The following is a 17,920-nucleotide window of genomic DNA, read 5'->3' on the forward strand; positions in this document are numbered from 1 at the left end:
TACATTCCACCACCGCATGTAAATATATGTATTATTTACTTTTTCCATTTATTTGATAACTTTAGTTGCAAGTTACTTTGCAGATTACATGCTGCATCAGAAATTAATACATTTTAACAGAAACACAAAAGTAGTGCTGGAATGCAACTAAGTACATATACTCAAATATTGTACTGAAGTACATTTTTGAGGTACTTGTACTTTACTTGAGTATTTCCATTTTCTGCTACTTTATACTTCCGCTCCACTACATTTTGCAGTCAAATATTGTTTTTACTCTACTACATTTATTTGATAACTTTAGTTACAATAATTCCCTCTGAGATGTAGCAGAGTAGAAGTAGAAAGTGGCAAAGCACAAAGACTCGAGTAGACTTAAAAAGACTTGAGTAAATGTACTTAGTTACAGTTACCGACTGGTAATAACACATCTGCCCCCAGTGATGAAGCTGTAACCATATTGTGTTGAGTGCTGGAGAATAAAGAGACTGAACGATGAAGCATGAAAACGTTTTTTCATTTTAAGTTTCACACAATAATCAGAAACACTCGACATGTAAAAAATAAACAGTTGAGGCAGAACAACCAATCAGCAGCTTCTCTCCGCAAGAACACAAACTCAGCTGCTGCTCCCATCTCAACACTACATACAACTATTTACAGTATGTACTCATATTTATAGGGATGTTTTCGAGGAGTCCCTGAAGCCGTTTCCCCGTCATCCATAATTAGTTTTAGTCTAGACTCTAAAATCAGAGGTACTTCAGTGTCCACACTCAGTGTTGAGCATCTTTACAGACTTTATTTTGACTGTGTGCTGTAACGATGTGATCATTTGGGACAAAGCTAACATTTTTCCCCATGAGACGTTCAGGTGTTCGTGGGTACTTTCACTTCTTCTTTGTGTCGTGATGTTGATTTTGACAAACACAGTCTCATTTATAAAAAAAAGTCTGTTCAGGTGTTGTTTCCTGATTGATTATCACCTTCCATGATCAAATCTACAGAACACAACAGATCTGACAAATAATTCTGAACGTATTTTCATACAAAAATGGAAATCAATCCTCCCGAACAGGCTCCATGTTTGTCCTTCCGGTCGTCGCTCACTTCTTCTTGTTCTCTTTGCAGGCGACCACGTATCTCTGAGCCACGTTGAGCGGCGGGGAGTAACCGTCAGCGTACGATGTGTCCTCGAACAGCACCGAGTAGTCGTCCTGCGGCTGCAAACACAAGCTGAGGTCAGTCTGAGAGAATCAGAGGAGACTCAAACCTTCTGTACTGTGATGATAACTTCACTTGTCTCGTCAGAGATCTGAGACGTCTGTGAGTCTCACCCTGTGTGGTGGGGTGTGGATGAGGGCCCGGTAGAAGCAGGTGGTCTGGGGGTAGAGGGCCAGAACCAGCTGGTCTTTACTGAACAGAGCTTCAGGGTCCGTCTCTGGGTTCGCCTTCCACTGAGGCAGCGGGATGATCCGCCGCCTGCTCAGAGTGTGTCTCCTGGAAACACACAAACACTTTCAGACATGTTTGGACGAACAGATCTGGAGTCTGTTGATGAAAGATGCTTTATTAAGGTCTTCTATGTATTTAAAATGTCGTCAGGGCTTCACACTGACATTTTTTATTTACACTAAAAGCTTCTCGAGGTCCTCGAATCTGTCATATTTTATGACGCCGTGACCGTAAAGAGAACCCTTAATTTGAATTAAGTGCTTCATCAGATTAAACGAGTTAGTCTTTAAAGTTAAATCATCTTTCTTTAATGAGAAGAACTGAAGCAAACTGCTGATTTCTTCAACATCTTTCTGCAGAGTGATGATACACAGGTACATCATCTCCTTTTTTCTTTAACGACTTATGTAATTCACCATAACAGCACATTTCAACACAACCTGATGATTTGAGTTTGATGTGTAACCCTGATGGTGGCGTTACATCCAGAGACACTTTCCTTTATACTTTGTCTGAACTGAAAGTTAAAACCTGTATGGATACAGTATTTTAAATAAAAAAATAGATCTTTTTTTTATCCATCTTTTCTGTAAAGTCGACCATCAACCGACGCTGATGAAGGACATGAATGTAAAGCACTATTATAATCGCGTCAGAGAAGAAACTGTGGTTATAGAAATGTAACTGATGTTGCTGTCAGATTGCTGCTGACAGATGTGTTGTTTTATAAAGTCTAAACACGACAAATAACGACTGAAGCAGAATACTGTGGGACATAAAAACGTGTTGTGAATTTTGGAAATGATAACATTCATCTCTTCTCAATAAATTTTGACTTTTCACATTTAATATTTAGCGGGCTGCGTCTAACAGCAGAGCGGTGGATGTCCAAACTCAAAGGCAGTACTGACATCAACAATATCAGATTAAACCTGAGAGGAACTGATAAAGACTGAAAAAGTGACTGAAGAAGGCGACAACACAAAGAGAAAACTGAGAAATAATTCATAAAGAGAAGCAGAAATGACACAGGTTGAAAACATGATGAATATTTGAAATGTTAAAGATGAACTCACTCTTTTCCTTCTTCGTCGATGTCGTCCACTTCATATCTGCAGCGAGAAGAGAAGAATCGTCAGGTCCGTCTGAGAACATTTCACTGTTAACGGGAATACTTCACACTTCGACTCACTTGTTGGTGGAGTGGTTGTAGCTGACCACCTCAGCCAGGATCCACTGCTCGTCTCCGTCCACCGCCTTCACCCTCGCTGCCACCTTGTCGCCCTGTTTGGCCACATAGTCGCTGCTGGCTGGAGTCGCCCCGCACAGAGGAGGAGGGCTGATGGGAGATAATACACAGAATGAAACAACTGACATTAATTTTAGTATTTAGTTGGTGTGTGTGTGTGTGTGTAGACAGAAGTACAGACAGAAAGTGGCATAAAAATATCTTCCATCGTACTTTAAGATTCAAATATACGACAAGCACAGCAAAAGATGCTTGATTGGGCTTCTGCATGTGCTCCGACAGAAACCAGGATCCTGAATATGAAGCAGGATTTGAGTTTAGGAAGGTAACTTCAGGGTTCAGGGTTAACTTATACTGAACATGTAACATGACAGATCAACGTGTATAAAAGCACCGCCTTCTGACCAATCAAATCTCTGGAAAATGGCATCAGAAAGCTCATGGAGCTCAGTGTGAGGTGGTGGACATAGTAATCTATAACTGTGTGTGTCAGCAGCAGCTACCTATCCCCCGGCTTTCCGATCCACAGAGGGAGCGTCATGGCCGACTGCTGGAGGAGCGTCATCAGGACGCCTCGCCTCATCGTCTTCCTGGGAGGGTCGCTGTCGCTGTAAACTCCCGCCATCTTAGCAGCTACGATAAAAAAACTCAAATATAAATCTCATTAAATCTGGCAAGTTGGATTTCATCAGTAAATCTCTTCATCACACACTCACCTATTCTCCTCTCCTCCAACAAAGACTTGATCTCTGCTATCTTATCGAGAGCGTGACGCAGAATACTGAGAGGAAGACAAAGAAATACGTGAACAAAGAGCATCACGAGTATTTTACTGTAGCCTCGGACAGAAATGACCTGAATGTGATCTGGAAATTTAAAGACAAACTGACAGCAGCGCTACAGGACAAATCTAAATCATTTAGACAGATTAGATCCTCCAGAGACCTTAAACATCCAGAGAAAATTGTTTGTTACTCGTCTTTAACTAAAAGATAAATTAATGATACAAGATTCAAGATCTGAAATCAAAAATATATCTTTTAAAATGTGTAATTACAGATCAACAACCCAGACTGATGAAGGACATGAAGGTTTAACTGTATATTTTATATCTATAATCCAGAAGAACTGACGTCTGTGTGTCTTCTGTCGTTACCACAAACTACATTCTGCCAGCTGAGTCAGTTAAATTAAACCAGGTTGTCTTAATCCTTTTCCTTAACGGGCCGATTAATGTTGGCGAAACAAAATGAGTCAGAGTTGAAATGTGAGTAAAGGACTATAAATGTGACTCGACATGTTTCTCATGATGAGTCACTGCTGTGCAAATGAAAATACATTGTCAAAACTTGACAAAGACACAAGACTTCTGCTATATTGACAAAAAACCCGACAGTATTAAAATCATTATTTTCTCCCATCACCTTAAACCTATGTAATACTCTGATAAATATCAGTGGTATTTATTTTATTATTTTCATGGGAATAAGTTAAGGATGAAATGCCAGTTCATGGTGAAGTTAAAATTCACATAATAATTATTTGATATAAATAAGATATTAAAATGTTTAAATAATTTATGTTTAAAATTACGGAAGCGCATTGCATTCACTGGATAAAAAAAAATTAGACACCTTATCTCATAATTACGAGAAAAGATCTCATAATTACGAGATCTTTTCTCGTAATTAGGACATCCTGATCTCGTAATTACGAGAAAAGATAAAGAAAAAGGAAACGTCTGTAAATCCTCTCTCAGTGGCAATGATGGCGCCATCGCAGTTAATCTGCTATTATTACCTTCTCGGTTTGAGACACTGGGAAATACTGATGTTTCTGAAAAATGAGGATGGTATTAAAATTAGTATGTCAACACTGCGCAGGCATCTCAAGGCGTTAGGATTGTTCAGGCGGAAAGCCCAGTCTGACGTGCTGGATGTCGCTCTGTTTCTGCAGGAGCAGTTGAACCAACACGGGATGCTTCATGGATACAAATTCATGCATTTGAAATGCATCCAATCTGGTTTGGTAGTGACTCAAAGAACTGTGCGGCACCTGTTAAAAATCCTAGATCCTCAAAGAGTACAGCTGAGGCAACGGAACTGTCTAAGAAGACGCCTGTACACAAACCCAGGCCCCAACTTCTTATGGCATATCGATCCGTACGACAAACTGAAACCTTATGGAATATGTATTAACGGTGCCATTGATGGATTTTCGCGTATGGTCATGTGGCTGCATGGTTACACCACAAACAGCAACCCATCAGGATGTCGTAATTACGAGATCAGGATGTCGTAATTACGAGAGAAAAGATCTCGTAATTACGAGATCAGGATGTCGTAATGACGAGAAAAGGGGTCTATTTTTTTTTTTATCCAGTGAATGCAATGTGCTTCCGTATAAAATGAATGACTTTAAAAATATAATTTCATGGTGTGTGAATGCCTTTAAAAAGTTAAAAGTAATTCTATTACGTGCGTGAGTTCATGACCCTCCAGGACTGTGTGTGTGTATCGTCTCTGTATCGTGATTTAACCCTGAAGAACTGAACTTTTTTGTCGGAAATCACGCTGTGAGTGTGTAAGTAAAACTCTCCAGCGCAGTGGAGTCTTTCATTAGAGAGACGAAGAAAGTTCAGCCGAGTTAGCTAGTCAGAGCTAGTGCTAAGCTAACTACGCAGTCACCATCGTCGGGAGGAGACGGTGGAAAAGAGAACGCTCGCACGGACGGGACGAGGACCGCCGAGTCGTCACCAACGGGGATTGCCGGGTCGTCAAGGATGAGGATCGCCGAGCTGCCGTGGAGGAGTATCGCCGAGGACGGACGGACGGACGGGCGGGAAAAGTGGTTTGGCACCTGCAGCTTGGTTCAGCTGGTTTCTCAAACACACAGAGGTACTCACAGTCACGACAGAAAACCATCATGAGCTCCAACTAAGCGCGCCAACGACACAAAGTAAGAGTGCACTCAGGTTGAACCATTAAGACTAAACCAGAACATATTTACTGGGTTTTCTTTTTTTTCCTTTTCTCTCTTTTCAAAACAGAAGTTTGAATGTGTGGTTTCTCTCCTGCATATATCAATACATGTTCAAAACCTGATATCCTGTGTTGTCATTGAATGGTGTTTTATTATCTAAATTAATGAGTAAATATAACTTACAGGTCAGAGTTATTCCCCAGCCTCTACATAAGTATCATACAGTGAGTGAGATATATGTACATTACCCTAGACGTTTATTATTTTTGAGATGTTTCTTTTACCACAAGGTATTGAATGAGGTTAAGGCTTCATCTTAAAGCATAAGGTGGGGTTTAATACACGAGCCGGTGGTAAAAGGGTTTCACCTAAAAAAGTCAGTGTGTTGTTACTCACCTGCACTCTGCCTCAGCATCAGCTTTGGCCGTGGTGTACAGACCTCTCAGCTTGGTCCGGTAGTATGGGGACGCTGTAGGAGACGGAGGGACAGGACAAGAGATCTGAGTTACTCAGGACTCACAGAACAGCAGCTGAGGAGCATCAGAAGAGCTGACAGAATGGTGACTGACTCTTGTTCTCCGTCTGCATCCTCTCGTGTGTTTTCTGAATGTTGAGCAGGTTGTGTTCACTGCGGGATCTTTCCTCCTGAGAACACAGACATGGTGATTATTTAGATTTGGGGGACAGACTGACACAGTTACATCTAAAAGGTTTCTCCTTCATCACTGTGGAGTAACAGTTAACCTGACTCACCTGGGTCTGTTTGATGAGCTGATGGAGCTCTGTGAGCAGCTCGGCAATCTTTGTATCAGCTGACATGATCCTGCCTTCAAGCTGTAGGCATTCAGAGAAAGTCTATCAGAACGGCGTCCACACAGACAGAACCCCATAACAAAATATGTCATTTTAAAAGCACGGGCAGAGCTTTTGATAGGAACATGAGTGGAAGCAGTAAGTAGGACCAGAACAAATCGTGCTATAGATTTAAATAGTGTGGTAAATAGTACGCTGGATGAAAGCCGAATTAAAAACGTGGATCATACCATTTTTTATAAATGTGTCTTCATGTTTTTCTTCCTCCTGAATAACAAGATATCTCTAAATAGACACATTTCTGAATGGAGTTTGGTGTAAACCTTTTTGCTTGTGCAGAAATGGCTCGTATTGAGTTTAAAGCGAAGACTATATCATTTCGGGTTCACACGGCGGGAAAATGCATGACTTTGTTTCAGTCCGGCTGGATGAAATGCTAACATGACCTTAATTAATGGAAATGAATGAGTATGATTCATTTTACAGCCACTGAGGCGCTAGCTGACTGGGTTAGCAAGGGGTTTACTGCGCTAATGTTAGCCTCGTTGCTAGCTAAGCGGTGAGATTTGTGCTGCTCGTGCAACATAAACATTAGCTGTATACATTTCCGCGGTGATCGGTTAACACACACGACATGATTCATGTTTTCCTCCGCGCGACACGTTACATTTCTTACCGTGTTAGTTTTTCTGTTTATTTATTGCCGACTTGCTAACTACACGGATTAGCTTCTTCTTCTTCGTTGGTGTCAGCGGGGAGCTTTACGCAGCGCCGCCTGCTGGACAGAGGGAGCAGCGCACGCATGCAAACGTCACCTCAGGTTGTTGTTGACTGAACAGCAGGGTGAGAAGTAACTAAGTACATTTACTCAAGTATAATTGTGAGGTACTTCTGCTACAGCTCACCGGGAAATGTTGTACTTTTTAATCCACTACATTTGTTAGGTAACTTTAGTTCAGATTAAGAATTAAATAATAGTCACTGAATAAGTTGTTATGTATTATTTTAAGTTTAAATGGTGAATATACGAGCTAGAAGCGTATAAAGTAATTAAAATTAGCTCCACCTTTAACAGCAGCAACATTAAAGTCACGAACACATAATTTTAATCCAATTAGACTCATTATAATGTTCTGAAATGAACCATTCTGCATCATGAGCACTTTTATTTTTGGCACTTTTCTTTATGATAATACTTTTGTACTTTTGTACTTTTGCTTAAGGAACATTTCTACTTGTAATAATTTAATCTCGAGACTGTGGTAGCCTGTTACTGCCTACTTTTACCAGGGTAAAAAAAATCTGATTACTTCTTCCACCAATGTAAAACAACTACTTGTTAACCTTTAATGTCGTAATCTTCTTCCTCCACTCCTCTAAAATAATATCTGAGAATATTTTGTCCTTCAGTGTCTGTTTGGTGTATTTAAAGTCTGATCTGAGGTCAGTTTCTTTACATCTGCTTGTTTTCACACGTTTCCCCACAGTTCATGCTGGCTGCTCCTCCTGACCAACAGGACTTCAGGTCAAACTCTCAGAATAAAATGCTGCTGATTAACTTGTTTCACTTGAAGGTCAGCGAGTGAAAAACAAACAGCAGCTGTTGGCAGAAATCTATCTTTGTATTCCTGTGGACCTGTTGGTACTTTGGCCGGATGTCAGGTACAAACTGTTCCATCATCACATTTTGTCGGCAGATAAACATCCTGTGGATTAATGATTGACGTCTCTGCAGTGGTGTGATGTTTGAAACAGAGGTCAGAGCGTTTATGAATCAATACGATCATTTTAAACACACAGCTGTAATAACCACACCTTCAGATTAACTTCATGAGCTCACAAACTGCAGACAGTTCTGCATGTATCAACAAAAACCTCTGCAGACGTGTTGAAGGATGAAGTATCGTCTATCCAAGTTCTCCTGACACTTTTATTTACTTTCTGAATCCTCAAACTTTCTGATTATTTCCACGTTTATGTGACAACAGATATATTTAATGTGGTCTCAGACTTTTGGACCTCGCTGCATGCTACCACTCCATCTTTAGATTATATTCTTGGTGTTTTTTACATGTGTACACCTCCAGATCTGACTTATTAACACCTTTCATCTGGATTATTCTGCATAAAGACTGTATTAAAACTGTCTGGATGTAAACTGGGGACAATCCCAACTGTGTAAAACTGAGCTCAAACAGAGAAAGTTGCTTTATTTTGAATCTGAAGACTAATTAATGATCAAGAATAAACATTAATCTCTCAATCTGACAGTGAGCTGAGAGGAATCTGATGACTGGGAACAAAACGAGGGCGTGATAATATTCATAACCTATTTTAAAAGGAGGTTAAAACACACGAGGATCAGGCCATGAAGCTGGCAGACTGATATCTTATCTGTGACCTGGTTTACAGCTCGCTCTCTCTCTCTGTGTACACAAGGCTGAAACGTGCTGCTCAGGCAGGTCGGCTCATATTCACGAAAATATTTACAGAGTCTGAAGAGAAGACGAAGAGACGGAAACCAGAAACAACTGCAGATGGATTCAGGCAGAGAGCTCAGAGCAAACATCCTGAACCCAGAGTCCTCCCTCTGCTGCTGTGGTCACAGGCAGCAGCAGGGCGGAGACGCCTCCTCAGACCGACCCACTGAAATGTGACTGCAGCTGGATGTTTCCTCTCCAAACGCTCACGTCCAGCTCGTCTCTGCTGCGTTTCACAGGAGGGAGTTAAACTCAGCTGCTGGCTGAGTGAAGTGAACGATGATGAGTCATGAGGTCGTGACGTGATGATGAAACATTTCAGACAATCACAGAAACAAGTTACTCTCATAAACAAACAGTTTCACTGCTGACACATGAACACATGAGTGATATTAAACCTTTGTCAGGTACTTTTACTCAAATACATGTACAACACTCAGATATTTGTACTTCTAGCAATACATTTAGCTATAACTGATAATGGATGATATCAGCTGTGGGGTCAGAACAACACATGAACATTTTTCTTGTGGTGTATTTATTACTTGTTTGTGTTGTTATCTTCCTCAGTTATCGTTTGTGTCTTTGGTTTTTCTTCACATAGAGCGACACCGTGACAACATGTGCAGATGTTCAGTGAGGCTGTTAAACTGTGGAGCGTGTGAAGGTTGTGGTTTAAATAAAAAGGTTTTTAACAGCTTAAATGACATTTTCAGTCACAGAAAACAATGTGTAAAAAACACCTGGATTAAAGTGTTGAGGCTTTATTTACAGAATTAAAGAGTTTAACAGAGTCTTGTCATGAATCTCCTCATCAGAACTCTGAATATCTGACACTAGAAATACAGAAATACAAAGATAATAAACAAAAGGAGGGTTAAAGGGTTAATGCACTGGACACTAAATACTTCCTTACTGAAGTAAAATGTTTGAAGTACTCTCCTGGAGTATTTTCCTCCTGCAGTTGATGACATATTTGTTCCAGCTCTGCTCAGAAGTCAAACCACTGTAACATCTGAAGTATATTTAAACATGAGCTGTTCTGCTCTGTAATTACAGCCTGACGACGACGATGGTGATGATGGTGATGATGACGATGACGACGATGATGATGATGATGATGATGTGAGGGTGACTGGATTGTTCCCTCTGCTGTCATGGAAACAGTGTTTGTGTTGACAGCTGTCTCTCAGAGTAACTGAGGAGGTGACTTCAGTCTGTCAGGACAAATAAACCACATGAGTATTCAGTGATACTTTTCTTCTTCTTCTTCTGAAGCCAAACCTCCGGTGATGAGGGAGGATGAGGGTCACTGTTCTGACTTTTTGTCACATTTCTGACTTTAATCTCAGAATTCTGAGTGATAATTTTGGGTGTAAAGTCAGAACTCCATTTTATTTATTGTGTTATTTTGTGACCCTCGTCCTCTTCCGTACAGTGTTCGGACATACGGAGGGAGATTACTTTACACGTTTCTGTTAAATGTTCTTGTTGCTCACAAAATGTTCAAAAACACATATTATTTCTGATTTAACAATGGAAAGTGTGAACGACTCAGTTATTTATTGTCACGTGTGGAGTTCAGGGGGCTGCTCAGTGGGTAGAGCAGGTAACTAGCGATCAGAAGGTCGCTGGTTCGAATCCCCTGGGCGGAACTGAGCTACATGTCGAAGTATCCTTGAGCAAGATACTGAACCCCAAAATTGCTCCTGATGTGCAGATGGCACCTTAAGTGGCACTGCCATCAGAAAGGGCCCTGTGGTGTACCCTGGCCTTCGCCCATAGAGTGACTGGGATTGGCCCCAGTAACCCCCGCAACCCCCCTGAAAGGGGGATGAGGCGGTAACATCCCCGCGACCCTCACGGGAAAAGCGGCAGATAATGAGATGAGATGAGATGAGATGTGGAGTTCAGCCCGTCAGCTCCTCACGTGCGATCAACTGACACAGGAAGCTAAAGATATAAGTTATCTGACAGGTTCAGTCCAAAGTTAGTTTGACATGGAGGTGTTCCACACACACACACACACACACACACACACACACACACACACACACACACACACACACAGGTAGGTCAGGGTTGTGTGAAACGTTCAGCTGCTGATAAAGAAAATAAAGTAGGTCTGATGTTCTGCTCACATGAAGCTGGAGGTCGTGTGCTGCATCATTACACAGACTGTAAATACAGGGATGCACCTGTGTGCTGGAGAAAGTATTCAGATTACTTACCACAGTAACAGTATTGACACCACACTGTGAAAATACTCAGTATCTTAATTAAAAGTATGTAAGTATAATCAGTTAAATGTAGTTTAAGTATAAATATCTCCGATGTGACTGTTGTTCTGTTTTATCGGGTCATTAGATGATTACAGTGATGGAATGTAACTAAGTACATTTACTCAAGTACTGCACAATTTTGATGTGCTTGTACTTTACTTGAGTATTTTCTGCTACTTTATACTTCCACTCCACTACATTTATTTGACTAACTTTAGTTACTAGTTACTTTACAGACTACATGCTGCATCAGAGCTGAAGAAGCAGTTTATATTTTATTGGTAATTGGATGAAAACACTGATTCAATAACCCAAAATAAATAAATAAATTATCAGATCTGTTGATGACCCAGAGTAACTTTACTTGTACATTTAATATCAGATACTTTAAGACTTTTACTCGAGTACTATTCATGTGAGTTACTTTCACTTTTACCAAAATAGTAAATAGAGTATTTTTTTTTTACAACACTGGATGTGAAGGAGGAGCTTGTGAATTTCTCCACATAATCTTTTATTTATAATTAATTTATTATATTTTCAGAGTCTGTATAAAATCATCTGTAAAGTAACTAGTAACTGAAGCTGTCAGGTAAACGCAGTGAAGAGAAAAGTCCAACAGGTTCCTTTGAGATGTAGCGGAGAAGAAGAAATTGGCATAAATGTCACATATTTAAGTAAATGTACCTCAATTTTGTACTTAAGTAGCTTGCAGTACTCGAGTAAATGTAGTTAGTTACTTTCCACCATTGAGCAGACTCCTTCAGTAACAGTGGACACTTCAATGACACTGTTATGTTGAATGATGCAACATTTCTGCAGCTGAAAGAGGAGAGCTGAGGGAGGAGTGTCTGTCTGTCTGCCTGTCTCTCTGCCTCTCCTGTCTGTTTGTCTGCCTCTTTCTCTGTCTGCCTGTCTGCCTGTCTGTCTGCCTGTCTGTCTGCCTCTCTCTCTGTCTCTGTCTGTCTGTCTGCCTGCCTGTCTGTCTGTCTGTCTGCCTGTCTGCCTGCCTGTCTGTCTGTCTGTCTGCCTGTCTGTCTGTCTGCCTGCCTGTCTGTCTGTCTGTCTGTCTGCCTGTCTGTCTGCCTCTCTCTCTCTCTGTCTGTCTGCCTGTCTGTCTGTCTGCCTGCCTGTCTGTCTGTCTGCCTGTCTGTCTGCCTCTCTCTCTCTGCCTGTCTGCCTGCCTCTCTCTCTCTCTGCCTGCCTGCCTCTCTCTCTCTGCCTGCCTGTCTGCCTGCCTGTCTGCCTGCCTGTCTGCCTGCCTCTCTCTCTCTGCCTGCCTCCCTGCCTGCCTCCCTGTCTGCCTGCCTGTCTCTCTGCCTGTCTGTCTGCCCACCTGGAGGAGGAGCGTGTCCCGTTATAAAAGCCTCAGTAAACTCTGGCAAACATCGTGTTTTCCTTCCTCGGAGTTGAAACGCTGCAGCTTCACATTTTCACTGTTTCTGTTGTTTTTCTGAAACTTGACAAACTTCACTTTCAGCAGCGGATCTCAGAGGAAGTCATGAGTCACGTCGACGTGAAGAACTTGAAGCCCACCAGCTTTGAAGACGAATACTACGACCAGTACGAATATTACAACCTGACAGATAAATATGCAGGTGAGATGACGTCACTCTTCACGCTTTCAAACTCACCTGAGACGAGTTGCTTTGTCAGGATTAAAGTGTAAGTGTTGTTGTCTGTGGTCAGAGGGCTCGGCCCGGAAAGGCAGGACAAAGAAGGAGGCCAGTGAGAACACCAACAGACCCAACCCGTCCGGACACGAGCGCAAAATAGTGGAGAAACTGCAAAACAGCGAGAAGAAAGCCAAGGAGTGAATTCTGAGGTGAGTCTGGTTCTGGTCCCGAAACCTGTGTCAAACCTGAGCCGAGTGAAAGAGCGTGTGTTGTAGTTGTGGCCTGTGAAGGTGCTGAATCATGTGAGCGGTTCAGTTTTTAAACAGACTCGGTTAATTCTTAAAATTGGAAAATCTGTGCGCGTCGTACTTTCAGAACGGGGCAGATACTTAAAATTGGCGGATTTCTTAATGAAGTTTGGTGTATGACATTTGAAAAAACGTTGGTTGGATAAATTTAAGAGCAACACAAGTGTTTTGATTCTTAATGATGACAAACTGTCTCAGTGGAGGTCTCCTTCCGCTGCCCATCCTCCACAGCGCTCCAGGATTCACAACAAGCGGTTGCTGCCAACAGGCCTCAAACAGAAGTTAACTCTGTTTGTCTCAGTAACACTGCGCCGAATTTCACATTGACTATTGTTCTTGTTACTGATGAAGTTATTTAATCATTTTATATTCTCTGTGACTTCACATATTGTTGAATACCTTAAATTGGAGAATTTTTAAATGATATTTGGCACATGGAACTTTTGAATGTTCCCATGTGTTGTTAAACAGACTTCAGTGTCACCACAGCACTTTTCCATAAACTGCCCTGTGTCTGGGCTGTGAGCGGCTGCAGCCCAGCTCTGAAAGACGTTAACTCTTTGTTCACCAGGTGCTGAACATGTGAGACTGTCTGACTGGTGATCAGTGAAGCTGCTGACTCAGTTTACCTGCGCTGCACTTTCACACATCACTTTTTACTTTAAATTGACCAATTTCCAAATGAGATTTGGAATGTGGAACTTTAAAATGTGTTGATGGGCATATTGGAGAAGTTGCACCATGAGGGTGTTTTACTGAACCATAACCAGACTTCTTTTTTTTTTTTTTTCTAACCCAGGGCGACTCGGACGGCTTATCCTGGAAACCGACCACGGCCTCCTTGGCGACAGAAGAGACTACAGACGGCAGGAGCGTCCTGAGCTCCGATGGGCGAGGTTTCACCTGGGCGAGAAGAGGAGCCCGCAGCTGCAGCAGCCACCTGCTGACAGCAGCTCGCCGAGGCTCCTCCACCTGTTGGTGTTGAAGAGCACTCACCTGTGGTGGCGTGTACCTGCCTCCCTGCTCAGACCGGGATGGTGCACATGTGATTGTGGTGGTGGGAGACGGGTGATTTTTGATGTGGTGACAAGTTTATGATGGATTTTTAAAACTATTTTTACTATTAAAACTCTTTTAAATGACTCTGTGGTCTGTTTTCCTCTCACAAGATGTTCAGTAACATTTTTACTGTTTTGGTTCATATCAAATGTTTTGAGGTGAGCAGAGTCTTTATAACTTAGACTGAATCGCCGATCAGATAATTCCTGATTTAAAATGTAAAAACAACCATTCAGTCTGAGTCAAAGCTAAAATACTGGCAACAAAAACTGCTCCAGTATCTGATTTAGAGAATCAGGGTTTATATTTCTGACTTCTGGACGCTTAAACATGAAGCTTTGTTCCATTACTGGTGGACTGTTATTTATTTTAGAGGTCTGAAGATGTTAGAAAGAAAATACATATCCAGTAATTGACAAGAGAAATGTAAGGCAGTAAAAAATAATGTATTAAGACACAAATGCTCACAAAGTACAAGTACACTTGAGTAAATGTACTCAGTTACTTTCTGGTCACCTGAGCTGACGACTGCTCTGAAAGTGCAGTAATTTAAGGAGGTGCTGTCCTCTGCTGGTTAGAAGAAACACTTCATCTCTGGAGGAGCAGTGGAGGTGAACTGCTCATCTGTTAATGTGATCCTGATGTATATAAATGTGACAAACCACCGACAGTATAAAATAAAATAAGAAGATATTGAGCCTGAAAATATCCCATCAGGAACGTTTCAGCCAGAAAAACCTCAATATATCATGTAGCTTATAGTTTTTGTTTCCTCCTGCAGTTTCAGAGACGCTCTCATCATCCTGTAATAGTAATAATATCTATAATATAGTCGTTTATATCGTTGTCTTTAGTTACGATACTTCTGGAAACACTTCTGAAGCTAACGATGGATTTTTTCAACTTCTCAGCCTTAAGATGCTTTAAAGAAACAGTCAGTGAGCCGGAGCCGTCTAACACTCACTGTCAGGCTTCAACACAACATCACTCACGTAGGCATGCACACACAGCCGCAAACATACACTCGTTAAGATATGATATGATATGGCTGGGCACTGAGGATCCAGGTGAGGAAAGCATCGTTGGGGAGCCATCCACGCCAGGAAGTCATGTAGATCCGTGGCCACAGGAACCACCCAACCAGGACAGACGGCGGAGCCCACACCAGGCTGTGGAGGTGGCCGTGGTGCAGTGCCACCCCATCCATCCGGGCCAGGACAGCCCCCAGGGCAGCACCCCCACAGGCGGACCACACTACTCCCAGCGTGGAGGGCCCCCCGTGAGGAAAACACTGGAGCTAGAAGATAAAAAGAAAACAGGATAAAATCAACATTAAAATAAGTTAAAAGTAGTTAGAAATATTAAGAAAGAGACTCAAAGAAAAAAGCTAAGATACCATTCTTAAAGCTGTATCCTAAAAGGTCCTAAAAGACTGAAAACACATCAGGATACAGTTCACATTTTTATTAAACATGTAAAATGTGACTTTCTTCAAAACTCTCCATGTTTAATGTTTGTTTCTCTGCAAACACATAAAAAAATACTTTCTCCACCTTCTGACATCAGTTTTAGTGATTTTTGTAACTAGTCCCAAATGTTAAAATATTTTTCCCAGAGTGTGACACACGTTGTTCCTCTGGGAGACATTAGACAATAATCTGTCACCGTCCATCGTCTCCTGTCTTCAGCGTGATGATCATCATGTAGATGCTGTGGCTGCCTGGTAGAGTCGATCCAGCCAGCTCAGGTTTATCTGCATCAAAGGTTTCCAGACGAACTTCGACGCAGTTCAGCTTCCACCTGTGGAGCAAAGCTTCGATCGACCAGTCAGCACTGAAACACACAGAGGAGGAAGAGGAGGGTTAAACCCACACTGGTTCACTGCATTTAAAGAGAAGAGTTATAAAGTGTGACATCGTTCAGGTGTACTGGACCTTCTCTCCTGGTACGTGGTCCAGAACTGAGCTCTGGGGTTCTTTCTTAGAAGAAAAGCAACAGTGACGAGGACGTCTTCAAAATCTGAAACAGGTTACACATGTTTAACTCAGTTTTTAGATTCATACAACATGGCCTAAAGTATGTGGACACTTTGTCAAAAAGTCAAATTTGAATAAATAAGAATGCAATGTGGCGTCCACATACTTTCGGCCACGTATTGTTCATACCGTTGTGTTTCTCTGTAGGAACAAACCTTGCGGCTCGTAGAAAACATCTGATCCCAGGATGACGTCCAGTTTAGGAAGCAGAACGAGATCAGGTGAGATTTCCCCCCAGGTGAGACCCAACACGTCCACATCATGGAGGCCGTTCGCCTCACAGCTGCGCCTGCAGTTCTCCAGACACAGAGGATTGTTGGTGCTGTCTGACAGGATCACCTTCGCGCCGCACCTCGCAGCCACCACACCTGGCAGACTCACACCTGCACCGAGCTGCAGAGACACAACAGAGAGGAATGTCCACAATTCTCTGACAGGACACGTTTATCAAGAGGTGAAATGTGCTTCTTCTTCTTCTTCTTCACCTCCAGCACGGTCTTGTCTCTCAGCTCCTCTCTGCGTGTCCAGAGATACTGGGCCAGCACCACAGCACAGGGCCACACATACATCCCATACTGTGGATCCAGAACCTGAGAGTGTAGATCAGTGTTATGAAGAGAAATTATAACAGAACATAAAGGGTGTGTTGCATACCATGATACAAATGAACAAGCCTGATTCAAGACATTAGACGGTGTATGAATAGTTAGTGTCTTGTGATATCGCCCATCATGCAGTTTGTTATTGATTTTAACATGGTCAGCCGGGGGGACGAGCAGAGGGAAGCAGGTATATTAGTCCAAACTGTATTTAAACAAATTCACCTTTATGTTCTGAATGTTTGCCGAATTAAAGACAGGAGTCTCACATATCGTATTAATCTGTTCCTTGTTTAGCAGGTACAAACCACTTCCATAAATTACCTCATTAATTTAAATTAACCATAAACAGGTTAAAGATTAAGGCAATGCCAGCTTTCTAAATTCAGATTTTGTTTAAATCAACGTTTGTGTGAACTGGATTGTGCCGAATCGAGGTCAGGACCCAAACGCATCGTATCCAGTCTCGTTACTTTCATTTCAACAGGTGAATATTATTTATTTAAACATATTTATCTTAAATTGGCTTTTTTTCCAAGTGTTCGCAGTTTGAACACACCACAGCACCGAAACAACCGCTAGTTCACATCATAAGTTGAAGTCAGTTTTACACGAGTTAAAAGCTGATGCACCTTGAGCGCAGTGAGGACTCGGGACGCAGACACACCTCAGGTATGGACAGGTGAAGCTCCTCTGTGCTGTTCCTGCTTTCTTCAAACCTGAACACTTTGTATGCTATGCTAGGTGTTTCAGCTCCACTGTCGTCCATTGTGCCGGCTACTACTGTATCACATTACTTTACCACATCACCAGCTATTATTCTGGATATCTGTATTGCCATTAGAATTTACTATTAACCAGTTTTAATGTTATTTATGTTGAAATCTAACGCTAGCAGCCACGCATGTGTATATTTCCGCCATCGACCGAAACACAAGAAGGACATTATAACAGCCAATCAAATCGACGTAAACGCCTGGCGGGAAGGCTTGTTCGACATCACATCCAATAAACGTTTCGCTTTGGCGGAGGCTGTAGCCA

At 41.9% G+C, this 17,920-nt stretch overlaps 3 protein-coding genes across 5 annotated transcripts; 1 reads left to right on the forward strand and 2 right to left on the reverse strand.

The window, feature by feature from the left end:
- Positions 1-494: 494 nt before the first annotated feature.
- sgf29 (SAGA complex associated factor 29) lies at positions 495-9,138 on the reverse strand. Of its 2 annotated transcripts, none has more exons than XM_073494416.1 (10): positions 8,990-9,138; positions 6,440-6,520; positions 6,256-6,331; positions 6,083-6,155; positions 3,421-3,485; positions 3,208-3,337; positions 2,648-2,794; positions 2,532-2,567; positions 1,338-1,500; positions 495-1,223 (listed from the first exon to the last, which is right to left on the reverse strand). In XM_073494416.1, the coding sequence occupies exons 2-10, from the start codon at positions 6,503-6,505 to the stop codon at positions 1,107-1,109; spliced, it is 873 nt and encodes a 290-aa protein (XP_073350517.1). In that variant the 5' UTR covers positions 6,506-6,520; positions 8,990-9,138; the 3' UTR covers positions 495-1,106. The 2 variants fall into 2 exon arrangements, with proteins under 2 accessions (XP_073350517.1, XP_073350516.1); XM_073494415.1 differs by lacking the exon at positions 8,990-9,138 and adding an exon at positions 7,176-7,263.
- A 3,024-nt stretch (positions 9,139-12,162) lies between these two features.
- Positions 12,163-14,327, forward strand: nupr1b (nuclear protein 1b). Its single transcript, XM_073494433.1, has 3 exons — positions 12,163-12,859; positions 12,951-13,086; positions 13,985-14,327. The coding sequence occupies exons 1-2, from the start codon at positions 12,763-12,765 to the stop codon at positions 13,076-13,078; spliced, it is 225 nt and encodes a 74-aa protein (XP_073350534.1). The 5' UTR covers positions 12,163-12,762; the 3' UTR covers positions 13,079-13,086; positions 13,985-14,327.
- Positions 14,328-15,693: 1,366 nt separating this feature from the next.
- On the reverse strand, positions 15,694-17,792 carry LOC141019484 (histone-arginine methyltransferase METTL23-like). Of its 2 annotated transcripts, none has more exons than XM_073494420.1 (5): positions 17,547-17,792; positions 16,766-16,870; positions 16,436-16,673; positions 16,179-16,263; positions 15,694-16,077 (listed from the first exon to the last, which is right to left on the reverse strand). In XM_073494420.1, the coding sequence occupies exons 1-5, from the start codon at positions 17,646-17,648 to the stop codon at positions 15,906-15,908; spliced, it is 702 nt and encodes a 233-aa protein (XP_073350521.1). In that variant the 5' UTR covers positions 17,649-17,792; the 3' UTR covers positions 15,694-15,905. The 2 variants fall into 2 exon arrangements, with proteins under 2 accessions (XP_073350521.1, XP_073350522.1); XM_073494421.1 differs by having other exon boundaries at positions 17,512-17,591.
- Positions 17,793-17,920: the final 128 nt, after the last annotated feature.

The sequence above is a fragment of the Pagrus major genome, chromosome 23 (genome assembly GCF_040436345.1).
Source record: "Pagrus major chromosome 23, Pma_NU_1.0".
Classification (NCBI taxonomy): domain Eukaryota; kingdom Metazoa; phylum Chordata; class Actinopteri; order Spariformes; family Sparidae; genus Pagrus; species Pagrus major.

What these genes read in the sequence shown, in the direction of transcription:
- sgf29 (XM_073494416.1), bottom strand. Translation starts at nt 6,505, where the DNA reads ATGTCAGCTGATACAAAGATTGCCGAGCTGCTCACAGAGCTCCATCAG. An exon ending in GATGCTGAGGCAGAGTGCAG is followed by an intron (nt 3,486 to 6,082) that starts GTGAGTAACAAC and finishes TCTTCCTCTCAG; the next exon opens with TATTCTGCGTCACGCTCTCG. An exon ending in ATCGGAAAGCCGGGGGATAG is followed by an intron (nt 2,795 to 3,207) that starts GTAGCTGCTGCT and finishes ATCTCCCATCAG; the next exon opens with CCCTCCTCCTCTGTGCGGGG.
- nupr1b (XM_073494433.1), top strand. Translation starts at nt 12,763, where the DNA reads ATGAGTCACGTCGACGTGAAGAACTTGAAGCCCACCAGCTTTGAAGAC. An exon ending in CCTGACAGATAAATATGCAG is followed by an intron (nt 12,860 to 12,950) that starts GTGAGATGACGT and finishes GTCTGTGGTCAG; the next exon opens with AGGGCTCGGCCCGGAAAGGC.
- LOC141019484 (XM_073494420.1), bottom strand. Translation starts at nt 17,648, where the DNA reads ATGGACGACAGTGGAGCTGAAACACCTAGCATAGCATACAAAGTGTTC. An exon ending in TTCACCTGTCCATACCTGAG is followed by an intron (nt 16,871 to 17,546) that starts GTGTGTCTGCGT and finishes CTACACTCTCAG; the next exon opens with GTTCTGGATCCACAGTATGG. An exon ending in TGTTTTCTACGAGCCGCAAG is followed by an intron (nt 16,264 to 16,435) that starts GTTTGTTCCTAC and finishes AACCTGTTTCAG; the next exon opens with ATTTTGAAGACGTCCTCGTC.